At 35.2% G+C, this 26,637-nt stretch overlaps 1 protein-coding gene across 3 annotated transcripts; it reads left to right on the top strand.

The window, feature by feature from the left end:
* Positions 1-747: 747 nt before the first annotated feature.
* LOC143247220 (uncharacterized) lies at positions 748-26,637 on the top strand. Of its 3 annotated transcripts, none has more exons than XM_076494927.1 (5): positions 752-1,110; positions 5,482-6,004; positions 12,303-12,499; positions 20,801-22,495; positions 25,769-26,637. In XM_076494927.1, the coding sequence occupies exons 1-4, from the start codon at positions 1,057-1,059 to the stop codon at positions 20,855-20,857; spliced, it is 831 nt and encodes a 276-aa protein (XP_076351042.1). In that variant the 5' UTR covers positions 752-1,056; the 3' UTR covers positions 20,858-22,495; positions 25,769-26,637. The 3 variants fall into 3 exon arrangements, with proteins under 3 accessions (XP_076351043.1, XP_076351042.1, XP_076351041.1); XM_076494926.1 differs by having other exon boundaries at positions 753-1,110; positions 20,801-20,907; XM_076494928.1 differs by lacking the exon at positions 12,303-12,499 and having other exon boundaries at positions 748-1,110; positions 20,801-20,907.

Raw genomic sequence — 26,637 nt, 5'->3', positions numbered from 1 at the left:
TACAACGTACTTACGTCTATATAAAATAATCCACGTTTTGACACACTTTTTTGTTTTGTTGTTTTTGGTTTTTTATCCACTTCAACGATAATTTATTACTTATACTGAAGTGCAGTGCAATAATTAAAACACTGTCATCAAAATATGTTTAACGTCTGTTAAAGGAGCCTCGAAATTTTGTTTACATTTAAGCAATTCAATAGGCTCTATGTGTTCCTTCCAGTACAAGGAATCGAACTCCGAATTTTTGCATTGCAGATTCCTAACTGTACTGCTGACTCCCAAGAGCCCTAAGTGTACTCAATTTCATCCATGAGAGGCAGTAATAAATACACTTACGTCATACATCCGGGTTTTATCAGCATTTGTTTTACTTTCTTTTGAAGTTTGTTTGGAATTAAGCACAAAGCTGCACAATGGGCTACCTGTGTTCTGTCCACCACGGATATATTATAAACGTTATAAGTCTGCAGACATATTACCCTTTCACTGGGGCAGGGGGCACTTCCTTTGAAGTTTGGCTAGTCGATAAACATTACAGAACCTTGAAGTTAATATTACAAAGAAAGTTTGCATCATTAAAACATTATAGTAATAGATACTGCATTCGTTCGAAGCTTTCATCACGTAGCTGAAGAAAAACAGTTAAACAGAAACAGATGTTTAAAGTTATTGTAATGGCAGCTTGCTATTTGCGTCTTTTTCTTATCACCTGGCTTTGTACCGAAGCGCCACCTATGGCCACTTTTGGAACGAGAAGCGCAATCTCACACAGGCGCGAGTGAGTTCGTGCTGACGAGGTACTAGGGTATCAGCCGTTTCTTTGAAAAATCGAGCCTTAATGATGAAGACGATAAAATATGACCCCACAGTTAAGGGCGAGTCTTAAAGCGCCCACACTACCAAAGCACACCAAACATTAGTGTGACTATTGAAGAAAGAAACCACACACAGGCTGGCGGTTTAGGCAATTCAGAATAATTAGCGATTTAACTGCGAAAACAACAGGTTACTGGGATGAAATGATAGACAGATCAAATCCGAAGAACCTCTAGAATGCTACATAAAAATATTTGTTGGATATTTTTTGTTCATTTAACGTTTTTCATGGTAAGTTTCTATATTGTTGTTTAATTAGTTTAGTTTCGAATAAATATCGACAAGAGAATAGTATTTAGATAAAATTAAACATGTTTGTAAACAGAGTTTGTCCACCATATAAAATGTCTATATTTGTTTGTTTGTCTTCGGTCAGAGCCACATTCAGCTATCAGCTGTGTCAATAGAGAAATCGAACCCCAGAAATTTAGCGTTGTAAGTCAGTAAAGTTACCTTTCTGACCCACTGGGGAATTGTCACAAGTAAACAAAATTAATCAGTGTGGATCCAACGTTATCTGGAGGAGAAAATTTTCTTATTTGGATAGACTAAAATTTTGAAAGCGGAGACACAAATCAAAAGTCTCAATTATTCATGAAGTTATTAGAAGATAAGACGTAGAATATTCAACATGACTTATCTGGTAGTAATTTGTCTCAGTCTAACTGTATTTGCAGTACCAGGTTTCATGTGACTTATCTGGTACTAATCTGTCTCAGCCTAACAGTATTTGTAACAACAGGTTTCATGTGACTTATCTGGTACTAATTTGTTTCAGTTTAACTGTATTTGTAATAATAGGTTCTATGTGACTTATCTGTATTTGATTTGCCTCAGTCTAACTATATTTGCAATGACAGGTTTTTTGTATACCGACAAACAAAATAATACATTTTAATTTGTTTGTCTGCTTGATTGCTCTTACGACAAAACTACACAGTGAGCAGTTTGTGCTTTGTCCACCTTGGGTATTGAAACCTGATTTTTAGTGCTGTTAGCCTGCAGACTGACCCGCTGAGCCACTGGAGGTAATCCATTCTGAATGAACGTCTATAATGTTGTACATCTGTTTAGTGTTGTTTGTCTGTTTAATGTTTGCGTTTCTTTAAAGTTAGCGTACCTTCTAAAATGCTTAAGAGATTACATCCGGAGTTTGGACAACTGTAGAAACTACTGTAAGCGTTTCTTACAAAAGAAAACAGGATAATATTGAGTATAAAATCGACGTTTACACTTTCTCTCGTTCTCGTGCATAGAAATAAACAGTGGTACGACATATTTTAATAAATTGTTATCTAGCGAAGAAGAAAGATGGGGCTTTATTTTTATTTCACATTTCACTATGTCAGATAACTCGCGGGTAAACGTTTCTGGACGTTTGTCAAATGACACCTCTTCTGGACTTTTATGTACCTATTAATATATTTAAATATTCACATATAGGATATCCTGAACACCTTAATCTGTGTATTAACTGACTAGGTTTAACTGTTCAACCAGTTTTCTGACCAATAATCAGTTCTCCATAAACTAGTGGGCCTGGCATGGCCTAGCGCGTTAAGTCGTGCGTCTCGTAATCTGAGGGTCGCGGGTTCGCGCCCGAGTCGCGCCAAACATGCTCGCCCTCCCAGCCGTGGGGGCGTTATAATGTGACGGTCAATCCCACTTTTCGTTGGTAAAAGAGTAGCCCAAGAGTTGGCGGTGGGTGGTGATGACTAGCTGCCTTCCCTCTAGTCTTACACTGCTAAATTAGGGACGGCTAGCACAGATAGCCCTCGAGTAGCTTTGTGAGAAATTCCAAAAAAACAAAAACAAACAAACCATAAACTAGTTTCTGTTAGTAACTTATAAATCAGTCATATTTTGGTCAAATGTTTATTCGGTCATACATTTGTCGGGTTAATCTGAGTAATCAATGTTTAGTAAAGACCCTGCCAAACTGAATAATTTATTTTAAAATGTAACGTCAACATTTACACCAATCAAAATTAGAACTTTTGATTAATTAATTAATCTGTTTAATGAATTATTTTTTATCAATTTATTTTAGTTAATCAATTTTTTATCAGATATATTTTCACCAGGAATCAATTGCTCTCCGTCGTCTTATTCTTTTCCAAGTTCAACAACTTTTCCTCTCATTTCCGTCTGCATGTCTACGGATTTAATAATAATAATTAAAAGTTCGATTCCTCTTGATGAATACAGCAAATAACCCCACGGGGTTTTTCTCTGAAACTAACCCAACTATTTGCGGTAACAGTAATTTTCTTTTCTCAGTTCTTTGTCACTTTCATTCTCATCTGTTAGTTATTTAGTTATATTCACTAATCTTTGTTTTGTTTTACTTATTGTATCAATTTTATCAGCTTTTTCTAACTTTGTTCAATTTAGTTCTTTAGCATTTTACGCCTTTATTGTTTTACTTTTCTCTGATCAATTGACCTCAAACTTGAATCTCATTTAATACCAGTCTTTTCACACATTCCACACAGGAACATTCTTTTAAAATAAACTTTCCCCGTCTTTCTCTACTGTATGTAACATTTCAATGATTTCTTTGCTATTTTTGTTTACGATAAATTATTCTTTGTGATATCACATCAGATACTTGACAGGTTTGAAACAGTACTTTATCTGCTCTAGTGTGTCATTTCCTGGTCGTTTTTCTTTTAGGGTTTGAATTTCGCACAAAGTTACAAGAGAACTGTCTGCGCTAGCCATCCCTAATTTAGCAGTGTAATACTAGAGGGAAGACAGCTAGTCATCATTACTCACCACCTACTCTTGGGCTACTCTTTTACCAACGAATAGTGGGATTGACCATCACATTATAACGCCCCCCCATGGCTGAAAAGGCGAGCATGTTTGGTGTGACGAGTATTCAAACCCGCGACCCTCAGATCATGACTCGAGTGCTTTAACCACCTGACCATGCCGGGGCCTTTTCTTTCATGTTGTTTGTTTTTTCTTCACCATGATGAAATTATTCATGATTCTGTTTCTTTAACCACTTTTTCCTCTCTCTTCAGTTTCCTTTTATTTCAAAATTTATTTTATTGTTTTCGTGACTAGATTTTCAATGGTCAAAAGTAAATATTAAAAAAAGTTAAAACTTTCCTTTTTCTTCTATTCCACCACAATGTTTTTACCAATACTTTGAACAAACTATTTCTTAAGTAATATTTTCATCAAATTTTCTAAACACCATAATTAATTTTTTTGTTGTTTGTTTTACTCTTTACTGGTTTTTGTTTTTCAAACAAATCTTTTCACAGTTCTCATTTTATATTTTGTTCTCAGTAGTTTTAGTTAAAAGTGTCATCCTTCACTATTTTGTTTAGAGTTTTACAGTTTCTACACTGTTCACACAAGCTCTATCTAATTGTTTTTACTCTTTACATTAACCAGTTTTTTTGTGAGCTGTCTATTTTCTTTAAGTAGTCTAAAGTTTTAGCTAGCTCTGAATTTCTATAGAGTTTCTCTACCCTGTTATAGTTTTATAAAACACGCTATTTCCACACCCTTATAACTCACTATCCTGAAGTGTTGTTGGCTTTTTATGTTGACACCTTTTTCCAAACTTTATTTTTACAGACATAAACAATTCCACGTTTCTTTCCCCCCGGAATTTTATAAATTTGCATCTGGCTACGAACAAAAGAGATAGGTTGTGAAAATGTTTATGAGAGACGCTACAAGTGTAACAGAACTAAGCACTCTACAAAAGCTATAAATAATCCAATCTGTTCACGTGTTTCTACAAACACTCACTACACAAAACTGACCGATAGCCCGTAGACTTTTGTGGGAAAAGCAAAGTTCGAAAATTGGATGTTTCTGTTATCTGCTTATCTCGCTATGGACGTCTAATGACCTGACACCACACCTCTGTTGAATTCTCTCAATCCAACTCCCACAGTGTACTTAACACCCAGATACCCACACCAAATTTTACCTTCTTTATAAAGATAGGTAATTAAACGACTCAACCAACAGACAATATGTTATAAAATCGTTCCATTCTTTATACGTAGGAGTGGATTAAGAGTTCTTGTGGTCCTGGGCACAGAAGGTATCTGCTTCTACCCTACCTTCATTATACATTACGTATTAAGATACTTTAAAGAGAATATTTGTCTTTCCAGAGAAAGGTACATCGTATTTCTCAAAAAACTGGCGTGTGAATATGATGACTTCAATAAGATTCTTATAGAACACTTCTATAAATTATAAACAAACTATGCTTTTATCACTATTATATAATTTCTTTTATATATATAATAGATTAGAAGAAAGGAAAGACTTAATCCGGAACTACTGGAATTCGTTTGTTGATCAGGCCATGATTATATGCATTTTCATACATATATGTTTTAATGTTTAGTATCTGCTTATTTTTTCTTGCTGTTTTCTTATTTCCACATTTTTTTTTATTTTTCTTAATGGCCCTCGAACCTCAGGAGCCAATTAACAAACGTCTAAAAATCCTGTTGACAGAAACGGCATGTTACATTGAAATATGATTGGTCACAACGTGGGCTTTCATTTTTCCTGTTCCTGTTTCGACGTTTAATTTATTCACTAATTTCTTTTCCACAGGAGGTCTGGAGTCGTGCCCTTCATCACTCTCACCACAGGCATAAACTTATCGCTGGATGTTCTCGCTGCTCACCAGGGTACGCTGTGGTCGAACGCTGTACGAAAAACAAAAACACGCAGTGCTCCACCTGTCGACCTGGGTCATACCTACCCCACCACACCTACAAAGAACGATGTTACCCCTGTTCCCGGTGTGGGGGAGGACTGTATATAGCCCACCCGTGCACGACAACAAGGGATACAATCTGTGATTCCTGCCACACCTATAAAGGGCCACACAATAAAGATTTTAAACACAAATGCGTACTACTCCAAAACAAAACACACCATAAGTCCACGGATTGGACAAGCCGTCTCTTTAATATCACTATACCTCAGTATTGGAAGTTTTCAAGTCCGGATATAACATCTTCTATACTCGAGAATAGAGAAAAGTACCATTTGGTAAATTCTCAAAATTCTCTAAACACATTACCGCTGGCTCTCTCTGAAACAGCAGGAATTACAAAGAACATTTCCAAAGGTAAGTCTTAATTTTAACTTGTTTATTTTCTAAAATATATGTGTTGTGCGTTGCCAAGTGATTAGCGTACACATATTGTGAGGGTTCACTGCTCGCGTCAGAAAAAAAACACAACACATTCCACGCTGTTTTGCCATGGACGCATTATAAGAGTGACAGTCAGGTAAGAGCAGCCCAGGAGACAGTGGGTAGTACTGTTGATTGGCTGTCTTTTTTTATCGTTTCAAATCTGTACGTCTGTGCTCAGTTAGCTCCTTATGTCGCTTTCCGTGAAATTCTGAAACAAATACACATATCGAAAGACGTAATACCCCTGACTGTGTTTTATGAGCTTATATAGTTCTCTGGTGAGTCGGCGATAAGTTTACTTACCTATCTGGGGTTCAGTTCCCCGCAGTAAAAAAAAAAAAGCGCACATAGCTCAATGTGGCTTTATGCTGAAACAAACAAACATGCGTAAAATATGCTACGCCTTTCTTAGACTTTAAAGTTGTCAACTGATTTCTTCAACGCGCCGATTACAAAATTCATTCATCCAAGTTTCTTGTGCAGCGTCTTAGTTACTTCTCAAAGTTACATGAGATTTTTATAAACAACCATTTGCGATCTCCTTAACGACTTCCACATAAGAAGTTGTTCATCTGGTGGTTTGAGCTACAAAAAACCAGTCGTTAGTATTTTTATTCCAGCGACAACCTGTCGTCAACTCCTTCATTCTACACACTATTTAAGCTACAAACTACCAGGTTTTTGTTACCAAGACTGGTAACAAGAATGTTTCTGTTATCTCACAAAATGTTTATCACTGACTTATTTAACGTCTGTTATGTTAAACAGTGTTTGTCACATGTCTATGAAACAATATTTCTGTTATGTTACATTATGTTTGTCGCTCATTATACAGTAAATACACTGCATATAATCATAATTTAAATACACCTTCAGAAGAACTGAAGAATCATATTTTAATCAAATAAATATCATTCTTGATTTCATATGCACAGTTCTCTCACCTTTATCAAATAACTTATATAGCCACCAGGGGACTCGGTTTTAACTTAGCCACTAGGGGACCCAGTAACACATAAAATATTTGCTTTGCCATATCTACACGAATACTTTGAGACTTCATATAGAAATATTGGGACGTGATGAAAATACCTTGAAACGTAATGTAAAAACAGTGGAATTAGATGAAAATACCTTGGGATTTGATGTATAAAGATTGAGACCTGATGAAGACACCATGAGACTTGATGTAGAAACAGTAAAATCAGATGAAGATACTTTTGGACTTGATGCATAAATTTTGAAACTTAATGTAGAAACAGTGGGATCACATGATGATACTTTGCAACTTCACGTAGAAACAGTGAGATCAGATGAAAATGCCATGAAACGTGATGCAGAAACACTGAGACTAGATGAAGATTCTTTGGGACTTGATGCATATATCTTGGAACTTTGTGTAGAAACATTGGTACCACATGAAGAAGCACTGAAATCTGATAAAGAAACTTTGAGACTTGATTTAGAAACATTAAAACCTGGTTAAGATGCTGATGAATGATTCGAAATTACTTTAACAAGAGCTCATTAGAAATATTACCAATAGAAGAACTCTTTAAAGCTCTCTCCCTGTATAATATCCACCGTCTCTGTTACTTAGATATCTCTAGCTCAACTACATAACATAAATATGACGAGCTGAATGATTTTCTAGAAAACTTAAGGTTTTCCTTCTACTGCATTCATTTCCTGCAACAATATTCTTAATCGAAGTATGTCAAGTGTAACCTAGTGGTTAATTGTGAATGAAGATTCGTAGTTAATGACCTTTTGCTGTAGAATTAGAGTGACCATCAAATTCCAATATATGATCAGACAATAATATCTTAAGAGTTGGCAGCGGGTGCCGGTGACTAGCTGTCGTCTTTATAATTCAAATTTAGAGAAGACTATGCGCAGATAGCCCTTGTGTAACTTTCCACAAAATAGTGTGCGTGTGTTTTTCATATAGCAAAGCCACATCGGACTATCTGCTGTGTCCACCGATGGGAAACGAACCCATAATTTTAGCGTTCTAAATCCGAATTCCCAAAGGGCGGACTCCACAAAACAAATACATTTATTTAAAAGAACAGTTCAACAAATGCTTTAGTTGTTTCAAGTTAGGTCAATAAAATCGTCCTTCGTTCAAACATCAAAAATGAAACTGAACATTAGATAAATGAAACTAAAGATTGAGTAAATAAGGCTAAATATTAGGAAAATAAAACTAAACATTAGGTAAATAAAACTAAATATTAGGTAAACAAAACTAAACATTAGGTAAATAAAACAAAATATTAGGTAAATAAGACTAAACATTAAGTAAATAAGACTAAACATTAGGTAAATAAGACTAAACATTATGTAAATAAGACTAAACATTATGTAAATAAGACTAAACATTAGTGCGGAAGCTACAACTCCAAAATAAGAAAAAAAAAAGAAATCGCAGTGCATTGTTACATGTCGAATTTCGAAAATCGAGTCCACCCTGACTCCAAATAAGGTAGTTACATATTGAATTCCAAAAACCAAGTTCCCCCTACCTCCAAAAGTTGTTACACGTCGAATTTCGAAAATCGAGTCCACCCTGACTCCAAATAAGATAGTTACATGTTGAATTCCGAAAATACTTACCCCCTAACTCCAAAAAAATTGTTACACCTCAAATTTCAAAGATCGCAACCCCTGGAGGGACAGTTGTAATTTTACAGACGTACAACGCTAAAACCCGTGTTCGATTTTTTTTAAATCAGTGAATCACAGAAGAAAATTACTTTTACCAAAAACGAAACCTGTTATTCAAGATTCGTGTTTCTTTACTTTTATCTTTAAGTAGTCTAGTTTTGATTTTCGAGCTCTGTCAGTCTAGAATGTAAACAGGCCCTTTAACACTCACTTCTTCAATCCATTAAAACTGCAATTGTCGGAATCGCCTGGCCTTCTTCTTTTATTTTGGCCGGCGTAAATAGAATATAGCTCCTAACTTTGCGTTTTGCAAAACGTCAGAAAAGTGACAAGGCATCACTTACATTAGAGTTAAGAGTAAATCTCAACTGGTCGGGGTCGCTAAGCAGACGTTGCTTTTTAATTATTTTCTTTTTCTCACCTGTCACACAAGTTTAGTTCAAATCTTCGAGATTCTTTCCAACTCGTTTTCTCTGGTTTCATCAAGTGGGTGCATTAAAATAAGTGCACGTCACACGTGCAGATACAGGATGTCCTCTTCAGAGTCGTATTTCTTTCACTAGACAGTAATTACAGTTCAATAAAGTGTAAGAGTTTTCTATGCTATCACGTGTCTTCGGTTCAGTTTTGAAGCCACTTATGGTAAAAGAGTATGCATGTTTTAATAGCAGATTGTGAAAGCTGTAGTGAGGGACCGTGTATAATTTTAATAACAGATTGTGAAACTTGTGTTGAAGAAGGACTGTGTATGTTTTTAGTAACAGATTGTGAATTTTGTTTTGTTTTGTTTAGAATTAAGCACAAAGCTACTCAATGGGCTATCTGTGCTCTGCCCACCACGGGTATCGAAACCCGGTTTTTAGTGTGTAAGTCCGCAGACATACCACTGTGCCACTGGGGGCACAGATTGTGAAAGTTCTAGTGAGAGACCGTGTTAATTTTAATAACAGATTGTGAAACTTGTGGTGAAGGACTGTGTATGTTTTTAGTAACAGATTGCGAAAGTTGTAGTGAGGGACCGTGTATAATTTTAATAACAGATTGTGAAACTTGTGGTGAAGGACTGTGTATGTTTTTAGTAACAGATTGCGAAAGTTGTAGTGAGGGACCGTGTATAATTTTAATAACAGATTGTGAAACTTGTGGTGAAGGACTGTGTATGTTTTTAATAACAGATTGTGAAACTTGTGGTGAGAGACTGTGTATGTTTATGATTTGTTTGTTTGTTCTTAATTAAGCACAAAGCTACACAATGCTCTGCTTACCACGGGTATCGAAACCCGGTTTTTAGTATTTTAAATTCCTAGACATACCGCTGATCCACTGGGGAGTTATTACTTAAGAAATAACAGAATAAGTTTCTAGACGTTCGGTAAACTACGAGTTATTGTTTTGGTGTTAATTTTGCACAAATTTACACATAGGTGGACTCTTTTTTTTATTTGGCGTTCATTCTACACAAAGGTATATGTAAGTTAACTTTTTATTTGGTGTTAATTGTATACAAAACTACACGTAGGTTGACTGTTTTTGTTTAGTGTTAATTGTACCCAAAACTACACGTAGATTGCCTGTTTTTATTTAGTGTTAACTGTACACAAAACTACATTTAAGTAGACTGATTTTTAATTTGGTGTTAGTTGCACACAAAAGTACACGTGAGTGAACTGGTATTTTTATTTGGTGCTCATTGTACACAAAACCACACGTAGGTGGGCTTTTTAGTTGGTGTTAATTGTTTACAAAATTACACGTAGGTGGACTGTTTTTTAACTTTGTCTTAATTGTACACAAAACTACACGTAAATGGATTGTTTTTTATTTGGTGTCATTGTACACAAAACATCACGTAAATGGATTATTTTTATTTGATGTTCATTGTACACAAAACTATACGGAGGTGGACTGTTTTATATTTGTTGTTAATTGTACACAAAACTACACGTAGGTAGACTGTTTCTTAACACTCATCAATGTAACAAACTTCTTACTTAAAATGTTACTGTTTTCATGGAATATTTAATTCAAATTATTTTTCACATAATGTAAAACACAGTATGTTTAAACAAGTGACAATTTTAACTACTATCCAGCTAGTATATTATGAAAGATACAAAGCACCAGAATATTTATACAATCCTTTCAGCACTCGACTTCTAATGCGGGGGTCACGGGTTCGAATCCCCATCATATCAAACATGTTCGTCTTTTCAGCTGTGGGGGCGTTATAAATTTACGGTCAATCCCACTATTCGTTAGTAAAAGAGTAGTCCAAGAGTTGACGGTGGGTGATGATAACTAGCTGTCTTCTTCCCTCTAGTCTTACACTGCTAAATTAGGGACGGCTAGCGCAGATAGCTCTCGTGTAGCTTTGCACGAAATTCAAAAACAAACAAACCCCTCTGATCTCATCTCCTCAATTATATAAATTTTTTTTTTTCATAAAGCTGTTTGAATCATGCAGGAAATCCAACGTGATCTGCTTATACGAATAACAGATTAGCAAACTTTTATATTTTACACTAAAACTATTTTAAAATTTAAAACCATGGTCTAACCTCCTTGATGGCCAAGATATCTTTTATAGTCCATAAGTCGTACCTTCTCAATGACTGGGAAATGAATTTTCCAATGCACGAGTACCTTCTTATTGTCCATCAGAACATGTGTTTCTTAGCCCTAGAGAGTTTATTATAATTCTTCCTTTATTGTGCCTACGACCCCCGCTAGTAGAGTCGTAAGTATACGGGTTTACAACGTTAAAATTAGGCGTTCGATTCCCCCTCGGTGGGCTCAACAGATAGCCCGATGTGGGTTTGCTATAATAAAAACATACACACATTGTACCTACGACTTCAATAACTTTTCTCCATTAATTTGCAAGTTTTCTCTGGTCTCTCCGTTAGATCAATTTTGTACTGCTAAGTGGAATTTTGTCTCAACATTTCAGACGTTTTTAACATTTAAAAAGTTATATGTTTTTATTGTAAAAAATTTAGAATAAGTTAATGCATATCATAAACAAGCTTGCATGAAGAGGAAATAGTTATGGACAGTTTCTAGTCTATTTGACTTCATGTTAAGGCAGTCTTCAGGATGAAAATCGAAACGTTCTGCATGAGAGTCGTCTCGTTCTCATACTGAGGTCCTTCCAATGTATAAAACGAAACGTTTTCCAAAAACAGTCGTGTTTGAGACCCCTTATACTGTTTTAACTTCCACTCGTAGAATAACTTAGTTTTCTTTACAAAATTATATTCCTAGCCATCTATATCTTCATTATCTGAAAAAAGCGTTGTCTTATCTTTTCGATTTAATGAATAACCAGAGCTGTTTGTTTTGAATTTCGCGCAAAGCTACACGAGGGCTATCTGCGTGAAATAACCAGAGATAGTTCTTGTTTGTTTTTATTATATTTGTGATTTTAGCTTCTGTTAATTCAGTAGCAAGTCTGTATTTCCGTTTCGTTTTGCTTTTCTGAAAACAAATTATTGAAACGTATTTATTTTGAATGAAGAAGAGACACCATAATTTTAATCACATTTCATCCTATCACTAGATGGTTCCTTCTCCGTAGAGGAAGAAAAATTATCACCATTTCAACCGAGCACCAACACCACGTGGAAGGAGCATGTCGAAGAGAAACTGTTGCGTAAAGTTAGCACTACACAAGCCATCCTTTTTACTTTTAGCCTTGTAACTGCTGTTACCGTGGTTGCTATTGGAACTGTGTTTATCCTAAGACGGCTTAGACGGGTAAGGTTGCATAGCAAATAGAAAGTCATATTATTAATAATAAGTTACAAAACATAAATCTTCTGTATAATACAAACAGCATCCTTCCACGAAAGGCTAACAAAGCTACTTGGCATATTCATGTATAAGCAACTTCTTACGTCTAGACGTTCAAAAGCCATTTGTCTTCCAAACCAGCAAGTTCGTTTAACTCAGAGCAAGAGGTCGTACAACCAACATTATTAACTGCTGGAGCCCAACCTGATAGACAGGGTCACCCATTAAAAATAAACAGTTTGAAGGAGGAGTGTACGAACAGAACCACAAACTCAGTTTATGTTGAACCAGAAAAAGAAAACAAAAGTGACAGTAAACTGTAAACATGTGTGTATCATTTGACCTGTAAACATGTGTGTATCATTTGACCTGTAAACATGTGTGTATCATTTGACCTGTAAACATGTGTGTATCATTTGACCTGTAAACATGTGTGTATCATATGACCTGTAAACATGTGTGTATCATATGACCTGTAAACATGTGTGTATCATTTGACCTGTAAACATGTGTGCCACTGGAGGCAACGTAATAGGCTATCTGAATTCTGTCAACCACAAGTATCTAAACCCGGATTCTAGCGCTGTTAAGTGCGCAGACATTCCGCTGTGCCACTGGAAACTATAATTCCACATTGTGTTCATTGTAGCGTTCTCTTTAAGCTGCTGAATATGGTCTCACAGCTGGAATCGACTCCGTATTGAGAAAAATAAACGAACTTATATTCCCCATAATTAAATGTACGTTGATCGGCCATTGGGGAATACATCAATATGAACCGTTACTCATTAAAATAGTTTCAACTGAAATATTTTGAAACAAATTCATAGATCAAAAATAATTACAAGATTACATTTCGAGACCTTTAAGTTACTAAACTTATAGTGTATTTAGAAATTACTGAGATGGAAATCCCACACATGCGTATCTGTGACGGTAACACCTTTGTTCATTTTACATCAATACAGAAAGGAAAGAGGCGTTAGGACGAGTTTCATTAACATTACATTACGTTTTTAGGGCCACTCTACTGTTATTCACATTTTGAGATTAGTTATAATGTCATCTAATTAACTTTTCTTTAATTTTAACTATAGAAGATGACGTCAGAGTTAATATTTACGTATTAGTTAATTTCACAACAGCATGTTTGATCACATTGTTGTTGTTTTGTTCAGATATAAAGGTTTTTATTGTTTGTGTAGAATCATACAGGACTGTATAATGGTTTGTACATTTTTGCACTGTAGTTGTCAGAATAGAATATAAGTTTTATCTGTTTGTGTTGTTACCAGAAAAGGAAAGAAAGTTTTGAACATAAATATATATATGTTTGTCTACTGGTGGTATACGTTGCTCCAGCAGTGATATATGTTTGTCTATTACTTTGCCATAAACGTCAGAAGAGGAAATAAAAGTTCCACTTAAAAATCATCCACATGTTGATAGGTCAAAAGAACTTCCTAAAGTTATGTTTTGTGAAGTGTTAGTTTGTAAAATTACATTACAAATATTCACATCGGAGCTTCTTAATCGAATTGGTTTGGTTTATTTTGAGTTTCATGCAAAGCTACTCGACGGCTATCTGCACTAGCCGTCCCTAATTTAGCAGCGTAAAATTAGAGGGAAGGCAGTTTGTCATACCACCCACCACCAACTCTTGGGCTACTCTTTTATCAACGAATAGTGAGACTGATCGTAACACTATAATGCTTTCACGGATGAAAGGACGAATACGTCTGATGTGACAGAGATTCGAACCTTCGACCCTGAAATTACGAATCTAATGCTTTAACCTTCTGGCCATGCTAGGCTAAACCGAAATGTGAGGACTATTAAGTTGATATCCTAGACGCTTGCACTGTTGTCAGTAGCTTAGTGTTCTCACCGCATCAAAAACATTTGCCGTGAAAGTAAGCTAGGCCTGTTTTTTGTGTATCTTTACTATAAAGTATTAGTTACTCCTGCTTATTGCAATTGTCATGCCAAGCGTAATAGATCTAGACTAGTAGCAGTTCCCACCGTAAGCCTAACCTCTTACTTTACGAGTTTCAAAATATTGGATCATATTTCTGTATGCGTTTCTCTCTCTTGGGCTTCGCAAAACGTAAATAAAATAATAATAAATAATCGATGTTAAAAATAAAATCAGTTGATAATATTACAATTCACTTACTTAATTTAGGTCAGTTTTTGCTCATGGAAACTTGACATTAATGTGTTTGTCGAATCCCAGGGGACGTGATGCGTCCTGGTATTGTACGAAAGGCTTTCTCGGTTCTGCACACGGTAGATGTTGTGTGGTTGATATACTATTACAAAATCTTCTTTGCTTTCACTCATGGCCCGGCATGGCCAAGCGCGTAAGGCGCGCGACTCGTAATCCGGGGTTCGCGCCCGCGTCGCGCCAAACATGCTCGCCCTCCCAGCCGTGGGGGTGTTATAATGTGACGGTCAATCCCCCTTTTCGTTGGTAAAAGAGTAGCCCAAGAGTTGGCGGTGGGTGGTGATGACTAGCTGCCTTCCCTCTAGTCTTACACTACTAAATTAGGGACGGCTAGCACAGATAGCCCTCGAGTAGCTTTGTGAGAAATTCCAAAACAAACAAACAAGCTTTCACTCATAAATTCAAATCTTCTACTTTGATCAGTTTCTTTGTGTTAGAGCATATGGAACGCTCAGAATGACTTTGAAAACTCGAGATCCAGATGTCCTTGTTAAAATGTCTGATTCTCTCGTTTTTATTTCATGTATTTGGTTACAGGTTTTCTTAAACAGTTCTTAACAAACAAAGCGAATGTATTTAGGTAATATTTGGTTTCAAGGATATCTCAGATAATATTTTGTTTAAAAGTGTATTTCAGAATAAATATTTATTCAAGGGTCATTTAGATAATACTTTGTTTCATTGGTTTGATACGTGGTGATGTTTTATTTACAGGGTAGTTTATTTATTACTTTGTTTCAAAGGTATTTTAAGTAACGTATTGTTTGAAGGGATATTTCAGGTAATATGTTTTTTCAAAAGTATTTCAGGTAATATATCTTTCAATAGTGTTTTAGGTAATACATTGTTTGATGGGTATTGTAATTAATATTTTATTTAAAGGGGCATATTAATATATACCTTTTTCAAGGGTATTGTAGGTAATATTTTGTGTATAACCTTTTTCAAGGGTATTGTAAGTAATATTTTGTGTATAATTTCTGCATGTCTATATTTGTCACTGTAGTTCTGATTTAGCATATGTTTGTGCGATTATTTGCTAAACGCTCTCACATAACTTACCTGAACTAAGAAGGTATTTTAACCCACGTTTGAATGTAACAATCTGGGATTATTGTTGTTATTTGAATGAAAACTTGAAACGTTTGTTCTTTAGGTAAGGCTGATTAAAAATCCTGTTTATTATTTCACCTAGTTGAACGACACTTATTTCTCGCGGATTACGTCAGATCATGACACACCTTCGTACAGACTCTGTGTCGAGCGCAGGAGATTTCTAAGGTCGAAGGCACGTATGGCACCTGCAATTCCTTTTAAAATCTGCCTAATAGCGAATTGGTTCTTTGTCTGTATCGTTTTAAAAGCCGGTCACTTAAAGGTTAACATCCTGCGTGACCACACCCGTGGACAAAGACCTGTTTCACACTCAAGTTTCTCCAGTCATTCTTAGAACTTCTGCTACAAAAAAACTGCTGCACCTTCCCAAAATATGTGGTGAAATATTCCACTTTTTCTACACAGTATCTTCGTTTTGTTCTGTGCACCCTACTAAACAATGCCTATAAGTTCTTTTTGGTTTTTAATCAGTTAATGATACGGTAGTATTCTATACAGACTTTAACCATCTCACATGGTTACTGAACGAAGTTGTGAAACTAGTCCTAGAGAAATAGCCGTATGTGAGAGTGAATAATAATTTAGAAGTAAGGACAGCGAAATACAAATGAATACAATTGTTTGCATAAGCTTAAAGTCAGTCGAGTTAATAGTATTGTTTCATAATATAGTGTGAACTAATTTTTGTTCCGTGCCAAATATGGTGCTGAACTATTATCGTTCCGTATCTAATATGGTGTGAACCTTTATACAAAGTATGGTAATTATATCCAGTTAAAACGTACATTCACAACTTTAGGACAATGGCGATCAACAAAGCAACTCGTTAGGTCACAGCCCTAGTCTTTCAATCTCAAAGCAATATCTAACAGTATAACTTCTACAGTACTGCAATATGGACGACTTCTGTACGTATTTTGATGTGGTTAGGCCTAGCATGACTTTTCTAATGAACAGGAAGTCGAGATAAGTTCACCCTGTCGTCTGTATCCAAATGACACAGTTAAGTGACTTTCAAACAAATAAAGAATGCAAAGACTATTAATTTAGCTATATTTATTTTGAATAACCATCATGGACTGAAACACAAATGCTATGTTTGAAGCCTTCTTGCGTTAAAAGTTAGCAGATAGGGACATTAACACTAACCACTGCACAGTGCTATTTTTCATTCCTGTTTCTTTAAAAATGTAAAAAAAAACAAAAACAACTGTTTATTCGATTGGAAAGGTCCATGGTTAGGGCACTCTGTTTGTCATCTGTTGGTTGCGGTATAGAATCCTGTCACCGAATATGATCGCCCTTTCAGATGTGAAGGTGACGTAATGCAACAGTTATAATGTGACAGTCAATCCCATTATTCTCTGGTAAAAAAGTAGTCCAAGAGTTGACAATAGGGGGTGTTGACTAGCTACTTTCTTTCAAATCTTTCACTGTTAACTTAAGGACAGCTAGTGCAAATAGCACTCGTGTAGTTTGGCACGAAATGCAAGAAATAAACTACTCGAACAGTGCTAATATGAGGTTAAAACTCACATCTGAAGACTGTAGACTTGAACTAATGTATAGAGAGTTTGTTTGTTTGTAGTTAAGCACAAACCTACACAGTGCTCTAGAAACCAGGTTTCAATAGATTTGGTTGACGTGTGGCATCTTTATACAGTAATGCATGATACAGATTCCACTCTTTTCATTTTCACAAGGCTACGCATGACCAGGTGGTTAAGGCACTTGACTCATAATCTAAGGATCGTGGGTTCGAATCCCCGTCACACCAAACATGCTCACCCTTTCAACCGTGGGGGCGTTATAATGTCACAGTCAATCCCACTATTTGTTGGTAAAAGAGTAGCCCCAGACTAAAAGTCCGGTGATTAACATTACGCACTGTGGATCCGCCCCCCTCCCCTGGTATATCTGTTAAATAAACGAATCATGCTTCATACTTTGGGGTTCTTCGTATTATAAAAGCGACCGTCAAATCCCACAATTTGATTAGAGTAATCCACAAGCTGAAAAGGGGTTCTGTAATTCAACCCAAAAGTAGGAGATGGGTTCTGTAACTCGCCGCTTTTTTCTTTAATCCGTCTCTTCAAATCTGTAGTTGGCTGACGAGCTCTAAAAAATAAAATAAAGCGATAATGTTTATTTAATCAAACCAAACAATTAATGTTGGTTCATCACGTTCTCTTCACGTGAGTAGAAACAACTTTTACCATTTTATTTTAATCAGACAACTTTCAACAAGAAGATTTCATTTTTTTATTTTTGCTAGCTCAATTTTAAAGATCAAAATTAGGTAATGTTCAGAAAGTGTTTAACAGTTCTTTCTGGACTAAGTTTTGTATGATTTATTGACACTTTGCGATCTCTGGTGTAAGGCTTAAAATAAAAGATTTTCAGTAGAGAAGATACATTGCGAATGTCAGTGTAACGCACCTTATTGAAACTTCTTTAAATTGGTTTTATTTATTACAGAAATTTCGTTTTTTGTTTAAAGAAGCAAATACACTGGAATTAATCAACAAGTACGTATACTACAAAACAGAAAAACATATTTTTACTAACGGAACAGTTCAAGATCAGTGGTGGAATAAAGCAATATTCTGAGGAGACAACTGTCTCTCCTATATGCACACACGATCTTAAAACCCACCCTGGTGTAGATTTAGTGTGAAAACAGAAACAAATGTAATAAGAAATAAAAATTTCTGTGGAAAACTAATGAATTTCCTTTTCAAATTCGGTCAGTTGATTAAGGTACTCGACTCGTAATCCGAAAGTCTCGGGTTCGAATCCCCGTCACACCAAAACATGCTCGCCTTTTCAGATGTGGGGGCGTTATAATGTGACTGTCAATCCCACTATTCGTTCGTAAAAGAGTAGCTCAGGAATTGGTGGTGGGTGGTGATGAGTAACTGCTTTCCCTCTAGTCTTACACTGCTAAATTAGGGACGGCTAGCGCAGATAGCCCTAGTGTAGCTGTAGCTTTGTGCGAAATTCAAAAGCAAACAAAAAATAATTTTCACACTTTCCTCAAGCGCGTTTGCCTACTAATGTTGCTGGTCAAGTTTCTCAACCAAGTATAACCCGCCTACTTATAAATACCAGCGCTATGCGTTATTACCGCGTGGGTAGAGTTCTCACTTGTCATCTGATTTTTAGCTTTTTCTCTGTTATCAAAACATCTGAAGATAAACGTGAGATGGTACACCAGATCTCAATGGTTTATTTTACTGTTCTTACCTGCTGGACTTATTATGATTTTAATAAACAGCGAATACCACGTGAATCATCAAGTTTCTTACACTCTGATCTTCAACGTAAACCTAGCTTTGAATAACGCTTAAATACAGGGTTCAGTTCTTACATTAAATAGAACAAATTTAGGTTATTGTATATCTTTGCGCTAAAACAAAATCACATTATCACAATTTCTGGGTTAAAAGAAATAATATTCAACAACATAAGTGTTATTTAAAATTATAAAGTGGTGATTAAAGCATTGTTCAAGTGTTTTATACTGTAAGAATACTCTAAAAGTATTGTTAAAATGTTTTATACTCTAAGAAAACTTTAAAGCATTGTTCACGTGTTTCACACTTTAACAAAACTAAAAAGTATTGTAAAAGAGTTTTATACTGTTAGAAAACTATAAAACATTGTTGAAGTGTTTTATACTGTAAGAAAACTCTAAAGCATTGTTAAAGTGTTTTCTACTGTAAGAAGATTCTAAAGTATTGTTGAAGTGTTTTGTACTCTAAGAAAACTCTGAAGCATTGTTCACGTGTTTCATACTTTAACAAAACTAAAAAAGCATTGTAAAAGTGTTTTATACTGTAATAAACCTCTAAAGCATTGTTAAGGCGTTTTCTACTGTAAGAAAACTCTAAAGCATTGTTAAAGTGTTTTTTACTGTAAGAAAACTATAAAGGATTGTTCAAGTGTTTTCTACTGTAAGAAAATTATAAAGTAATGTTGAAACGTTTTATACTCTAACAAAACTCTGAAGCTTTGTTCAAGTATTTTCCTCTGTAAAAAAAATTCTAAAGTGTTGTTGTAGTGTTTTATAGTCTAAAAAAACAATGCTTTACAGCTTTTTTATTTTTTCCAGAATTTCTAGGTCTATCCGCTAGTACCACTTGACCCATAAACAAAGCACAGAGAGGCTAATCGTTTAGTAATTAATTAATATTAAATTTAATTGGTTTATTTATATATCTTGTCACATTTAGTTAACAAAATTACCATAAATTCTACTCCACAATTATTTATTGTTCCAAAGCACGGCATGTTACAAATGATAACGGTTAGAACAAATACGATCGAAATCTGTATCAAAATACGTTCTTTGACGATATAAATAACTTTGGTTAAAAATTGTAGTTTTATAAATAATCCAAAGTTTACTGTTCTTCTATAGTTTCAGGTGACCAATGGCCTTTTTCAAATATAAAAGGGGAAAGTTCTATAATGTGATTGAATTTTGATAAATATAATAAAATGCTAACGTTATGAGTCAAGCAAGTTCCTCAGTGTCGGTTATCTTTAATTTTATTCTTGGTTGCTCTACCTAACTGAGTAGAAACACAAAGGAATTTGTAATTCTAGATAGCCGTTGTGGACTTCTGTTTATACGTTATGACGGAGTACTCTATATGTTAATAATAGACGATGGTGACACTTGGAACACTGGAGGAACGTTCCACCATTTTGACATCGTAACGAAGTGTCCCCATGAGTGGGGAATGTATACTTGTGTACACCAATAATGAAATGTTGTTTTTCAGATTAGAATTCAGTGGACCCCCTCCAAGTTCAAAATGTGTTGCTGCCTATGATGATTATAATAGACTATTAATTGAACCACAGCTGACTTTAGCGTATCACTGAATATATTTTTATACATGCTGTTGTTACAGGCAAGGCCACAATACTCTTACGTTGCTGTATACAGCCAAGAAGCAACCGTACTGTGAAAGATGATCCCGTCATCCAAGGTGATATGAGCTGAATTAACAAAGTAGAGGTAAGTAAACTTCGTGAGATGTGCAGTAAAATTCATTTACCTACACATAACCTATATACGCGCACGTAAGCAGTTAAAAAACTTAACAGTACGTTAGGCTGTATTCAATATCAATTAGATAAAAGCTCACCAGATTGTAGACCCGATGACAGATGAAGTGGGAGGGGACAGTTGATATTCCTTTCCCTTCTACCAGTTCAGAAACAAAATCAGACTAATAGCTCTACTTGGGCCACAAATAAACCTATTTATTGTAAAACAACTAGAACATGCAGGGTGTGCGTTGAATAGTTCCAAAATAAACAGTCATACATAATCGCATTATTACCTTTATCATTATTACTGTGTTGTTTTTAGAGACTCCATGCGTTTAAGTTTGGACAATGTCGAATTTCATCTTCAAAAACTCAAGAAATTCTTCTTTGAACCAGAATGATCAACGATCCAGACAATGTTTTGTTCTGTGATGAGGAGTCTCAACCTTGATGTGCCCATGAAATGTGGTACAAACCTGATCACTCTTTACACACTTATTCAAAGTGATACCAAATCTGGATTCGCAATCTAATTTAAACAAACTCTGAGGAAGTCCTTTACATACCAACTATAGGTCATTTACAAAATGTTCGCGTCCGTTGATTTATAAGTTTTTGAGATACACAGACAGACAGATATATGCACGAACCCGAGAACAAGAGTAAATACGACCATTATAGTTCATTCCTTGCTAAAATAAGCTCGGTTTCTGCAACAGATAAATTAGATTTATTTATTGAAGATTCACTGAGCGAATGGACAAGTTAAAAGAACTACCTGAAAAAGAAAATATTATTCAACATTATATTTTATATTATACCAAAAGAAGATAAACTTCCAGATTCCACTAACACTGTACTGTCTACCCTGCCAACAGATGATTAACCCCAAATGTGGGCTTTGCCCTTAAATACCCAAGCAAGCTACAAGTACCAACTGAGTCTGTAAACAAAGCGTCAATCAACATCAAATGAGGGCAGAAGGGCAGAGACCTTAAGATATTCGCCTACAGTCTACCAACTAACCCCGTGACCCCGTGTCAAACAAAGCCAGAAAACGTTGAACAGTTTCTTGCAACATCCGCTACCGCAGGTTTATAGAAACGGAAGCTGGTATTTGAACCTTTGAAATTGGTTTTACTGAGAAAAACGAAAAGCGAAGAGAATGTATAAGGTTAAACAACCGTCGTGTTGTTTGTACAATGTAATTACTGTAGTTCCTGGGGTTTTCAGTCACGTGATCTCTTCTCCGTCACGGCTAAGCAACCTTTTGTTGGGTTAAAAGTGTTAATTGTAATGTCAGCTATGAAAAACCCAACGTTTCCTCCCTAAAAGGCCACGCTTGTTCCACCGTGAGACGTCACCGCTGTTTCTATTAGTTTCCCATACTAAGGGGGTACGAGAGAGGACATATACCACCAGAAACTCTATATTAATTACCATATAGTAGGTGAAAAGAAAAGGAAGGTGGATGGGCGTTATATTCAATGACTTCCTATGTACTCTTGAGAACAATAAGGAACATCGCGTGATTGATGTGATCCTATTCTTGGGTGAGTGAAGTCACGAGCATAGTGTTGTTTTTTTTAAGTCAAATTATCCTAAAGGAAATTCAATTAACTCTTTGAATTTAAAATTCTCAAAAGAAGATTATGTAATAAGTGTGTTCCGGAGTAAGTTCTTGTCTTATTTTAATTAATTACAAAAATAACGAAAACAGTTCCTCATTTTACTGGACTGTGTAAAGTTTGACAAAAATAAATTAAGAAAAAAAACCTTTCTAATAGTTTGTCTTTGTTAAGCATGAAGCTACATAATACATATTGAAACCGATTTTTAGTGTTATAAGCTCCAAAACCCACTGCTGATCCTTTGAGAATGGTGGAAGTTACATAGCTCTATCCTAGCAATAAAAAGTAAAATTAAACCTCTGTACTCACACAACAACAGGTTCAGTAAATAATATCGAGGATATAGTAGCATATTTACTAGGTCGCGATAAGTTTTAACTTATGACTAAAAATCAACCTTATAATAAGTACAGATACAGCCTTTTTACGTTTCGTAGAATAGTAGAATGCATTGTTTCATCAGTTACGTGCCTCCTCTGTTAACGACATTTTCAGCTATAATCACAATAATATCTTATAAGGTTCAGCAAGCTTCCAAGCTTCAGTTAGTCCCAAATACAAATATATATAGCTCAAAAAGCAAACCTTTCTTTATGATAAAATTATACTAATAAAAAATGAGTGATATTAAAAAGTATTAATATTCGATATTCTGATGTCAGGCATTAAAACAACAACACGTGACTCTCACTGTCTGATGTCCATGTTCTAATGTCAGGCATTAAAACAACAACACGTAACTCTCACTGTTTGATGTCCATGTTCTAATGTCAGACATTAAAACAACAACACGTAACTCTCACTGTTTAATGTCCATGTTCTAATGTCAGACATTAAAACAACAACACGTAACTCTCACTGTTTGTTGTCCATGTTCGTCGTGATTGTGCCTAATCATTTCCTGAACACTTAAATTAAGAACCCATTATTAAGAGCAAAGATTTGTTTTGGATTTCGCGCAAAACTACTCGAGGGTTATTTGCATTAGCCCTCCCTAATTTAACAGTGTAAGACTAGAGAGAAGACAGCTAGTCATCACCACCCACCACCGCCCACTCTTGGGCTACTCTTTTACCAACGAAGAGTGGGGTTGACCGTCACATTATAACGCACCCACGGCTAAAAGGGCGAGCATGTTTGGTGTGACGGGGATTCGAACCCGCGACCTTCATATCACGAGTCGAGTGCCTTAACCACTTATCCATTCCGGGCAAGAGCAAAGGAAAACATGTTAAATTATATCGTTCACATTATCCCTGCCATATTCAGTGTCAACGAGGCCTTTCGGTCAATATCAGGGGCTTATCAGGCCATCTGGGATACGACCAACATAGTTGTGACATATATACCATTAGTTTTCATGAACAACAGCCATTAGGGTGTGAACCAAATTAATCGTAATCATTATTAACTATGTTACAAATCTGATTTTTACGTCACAATCAATAACACACCATCATTTATTTTATTCTTATTTGTACACTACAACGTAGCTTTTAGATCACAGAGTTTGAAAAATACAAATTCGTAACATGACTTTTCCCCCTCTTTATTTTCATCACCTTTCATGACATGCTAGAATTTCCCGCGGTAGCTGTGTTAACAATAGCAGTTGTTTAAGATATGATGACGTCAGACATACATATTAGCATATCACACGTGATAAGTCACGCCAAGAGAAAAAAACTCTTAAAACAGCATAGAATCATTTTGTTTTTTTTTTTGTTGTTGTTTTTTTAATTTCGCGCAAAGCTACACAAAGGCTATCTGCGCTAGCCGTGCCTAATTTTGCAGCATAAGACTAGAGAGAAGGCAGCAAGTCATCACCACCCACCGTCAACTCTTGGGCTACTTTTTTACCAACGAATATTGGGACTGACCCTCACATTATAACGTTCCCACCGCTGAAAGGGCAAGCATGTTTGATGTGACCGGGATTCGAACCCGCTACCCTGAAATTACGAGTCGAGTGCCTTAACCACCTGTCCACACCGGACCTTGATTGTTTGTAATTAAGCACAAAGCTACACAATGGGCTATCTGTACTCTTGCAACCACGGATATCGAAACCCGGTGTCTATTAGTGTGAGTCCACACAACAATAACAATAAAATTGGGAGGTGTCTTTGTTCAGATAATTTCTTTCAGTAACTATCTTCATGCACTCACATGATACTAGAAGTTCAATTTCCAAGTTCAATGAACACATTATTACGAACGGGGCTAAAATCTCCTAGAATTTAAATAACCATCCATAATTTTGAAGTTCTGAACAGGGCAAGATAATCAGCCACCATCAATATCTGTCGCCACAGTGTTTTGTTTTTTCGGTCCAGTCTATAGCGGTCAAGATTTAAAACCCTTTATCGCGTGTTCAGAAATTAGCAATTTCCTTTCTTCATGCTCATGCATAATTAATCTTACAATCAGAAAAGAAAAAATAGAGCACGTCTTTAGTTATAAGTTTATATATATGAATATGTTTTCAAAATAAAATGAAAAATACGTGTGCAGTGCCAGGATCCTTATTATAGTGAATATAAAATGGTTATTTTTAAATTATAGGATTTATGGTTTCTATGAATACACATGTATAAAAGTATATCTATGCTAAACCAATAAGTTAGATAAATAAAGACGTCTTAGAGTTAAGTCAACAGGTCACATCGATTTAAATATTTATATTGGTTTAACCCTAAAATGTGTTCATCTACGCATACAGATAAAGTTAACTAAATAAGTTACAAATACACAAATGTGTTTGCACTAAATCAATATATCATGTAACACATAAAATTGTTGCATTGGTTTAACCCTAACACGGTGTTATCATAAATTTAATGCTCATTTGTAACATTATTCAACCAAGCTCTCTTTCTTTGTAGCAAAAATACCCTTGGTTCGTTTTAATCCATTTTGTTCGTTAAAACTCTCAAGGTTTATTAATTAAGCCTTTGCGTTTCGTCCGAATTGTATCTTGATCGGTTTAATACGAAGATAAGTACGTGTTAGAGATAAACTAATTGCAAAGGTATACATATACCAGGTCTAATCCAATACATAATGTATAAAAATGTGTCATTAGGGTTATAAGTTTTAAAAATGAAAATATGATAGCATTTCTTTAAATACCACAAAAAATATTCACAACGTTTGTTAACTAGCATTTATTTGCTTTCTTCTTTTATTTTTCAGAAGCTAACGCGACTTCGATGCATAAAAAAGATGCAATTGAGAGGTTAAGAAACAAGAGGATAAAATTCCTGCATACATTTATTGTAAACTTGTTTATACGATATGAAGAATTGTATATCAACAGTTGCGCCATCTCACGGAAGCTATAATTAATGTTTCAACGGGATCGAAGTGAAACAAATTATAAACATATTACATTCAATTGTATATTAAAGTAAATGACAAAACTGTGTGTGTATTTGTTTGTATTTTTGCATTTCATCCACTGTTCGAGAGAAGATTATAATTCCAGAGTTTTAAGCAGTACCGTATCTTGTGTTAATAATTATCGATGTATTTGGCTCTCGCTGTCTTAGAAATTAATTTGTGACTTTCACACATGGAACTACGTCATTAGAAGAAAACTGCAGAGTTTTATAATCAACATAGTTTTACCAGTGATTGATGTACACTAATATTGTAAGCTGTTTGTTTACTAAATTCATTTTTCTGCCTTTGCTTATCTTTAGAAGCCACGAAACTTCTTTATTTCTATGTTTGACCAATGACTGGTGTTAATTATTTTGCACGTTCAAGTTATTACTTTTTTATTGTTATTGATATCGCTTCACGTGTGGCAACTTAGAGCAACACCTATGTTAATTTATATGAGTTAATATACACATGTTTGGTAACAATATTTTGTTAAGTAGAACATATGTCAAGCTGTGTAGTTGGACAACAAAATTACTTTCTAGATTTCTCCCTTGTTATCTATCAAATCAAAATTATATACAGTATTGTGTATAGTGTTCAATTATTCAAATGTTTGAAATTATATGAATTATTTCGATAAATTTTCAATATAATTATTTCACACATAGATGCTA

This window comes from Tachypleus tridentatus, chromosome 3, assembly GCF_004210375.1.
Source record: "Tachypleus tridentatus isolate NWPU-2018 chromosome 3, ASM421037v1, whole genome shotgun sequence".
NCBI classification, from domain to species: domain Eukaryota; kingdom Metazoa; phylum Arthropoda; class Merostomata; order Xiphosura; family Limulidae; genus Tachypleus; species Tachypleus tridentatus.
This window is presented reverse-complemented; position numbering and strand designations above follow the sequence as displayed.

Bases quoted from the DNA above. Each gene is read 5' to 3' on its own strand.
- LOC143247220 (XM_076494927.1), top strand. From the start codon at position 1,057: ATGCTACATAAAAATATTTGTTGGATATTTTTTGTTCATTTAACGTTT. The intron at 1,111-5,481 runs GTAAGTTTCTAT...TCTTTTCCACAG, and splicing joins TTCATTTAACGTTTTTCATG to GAGGTCTGGAGTCGTGCCCT. The intron at 6,005-12,302 runs GTAAGTCTTAAT...TCCTATCACTAG, and splicing joins TACAAAGAACATTTCCAAAG to ATGGTTCCTTCTCCGTAGAG.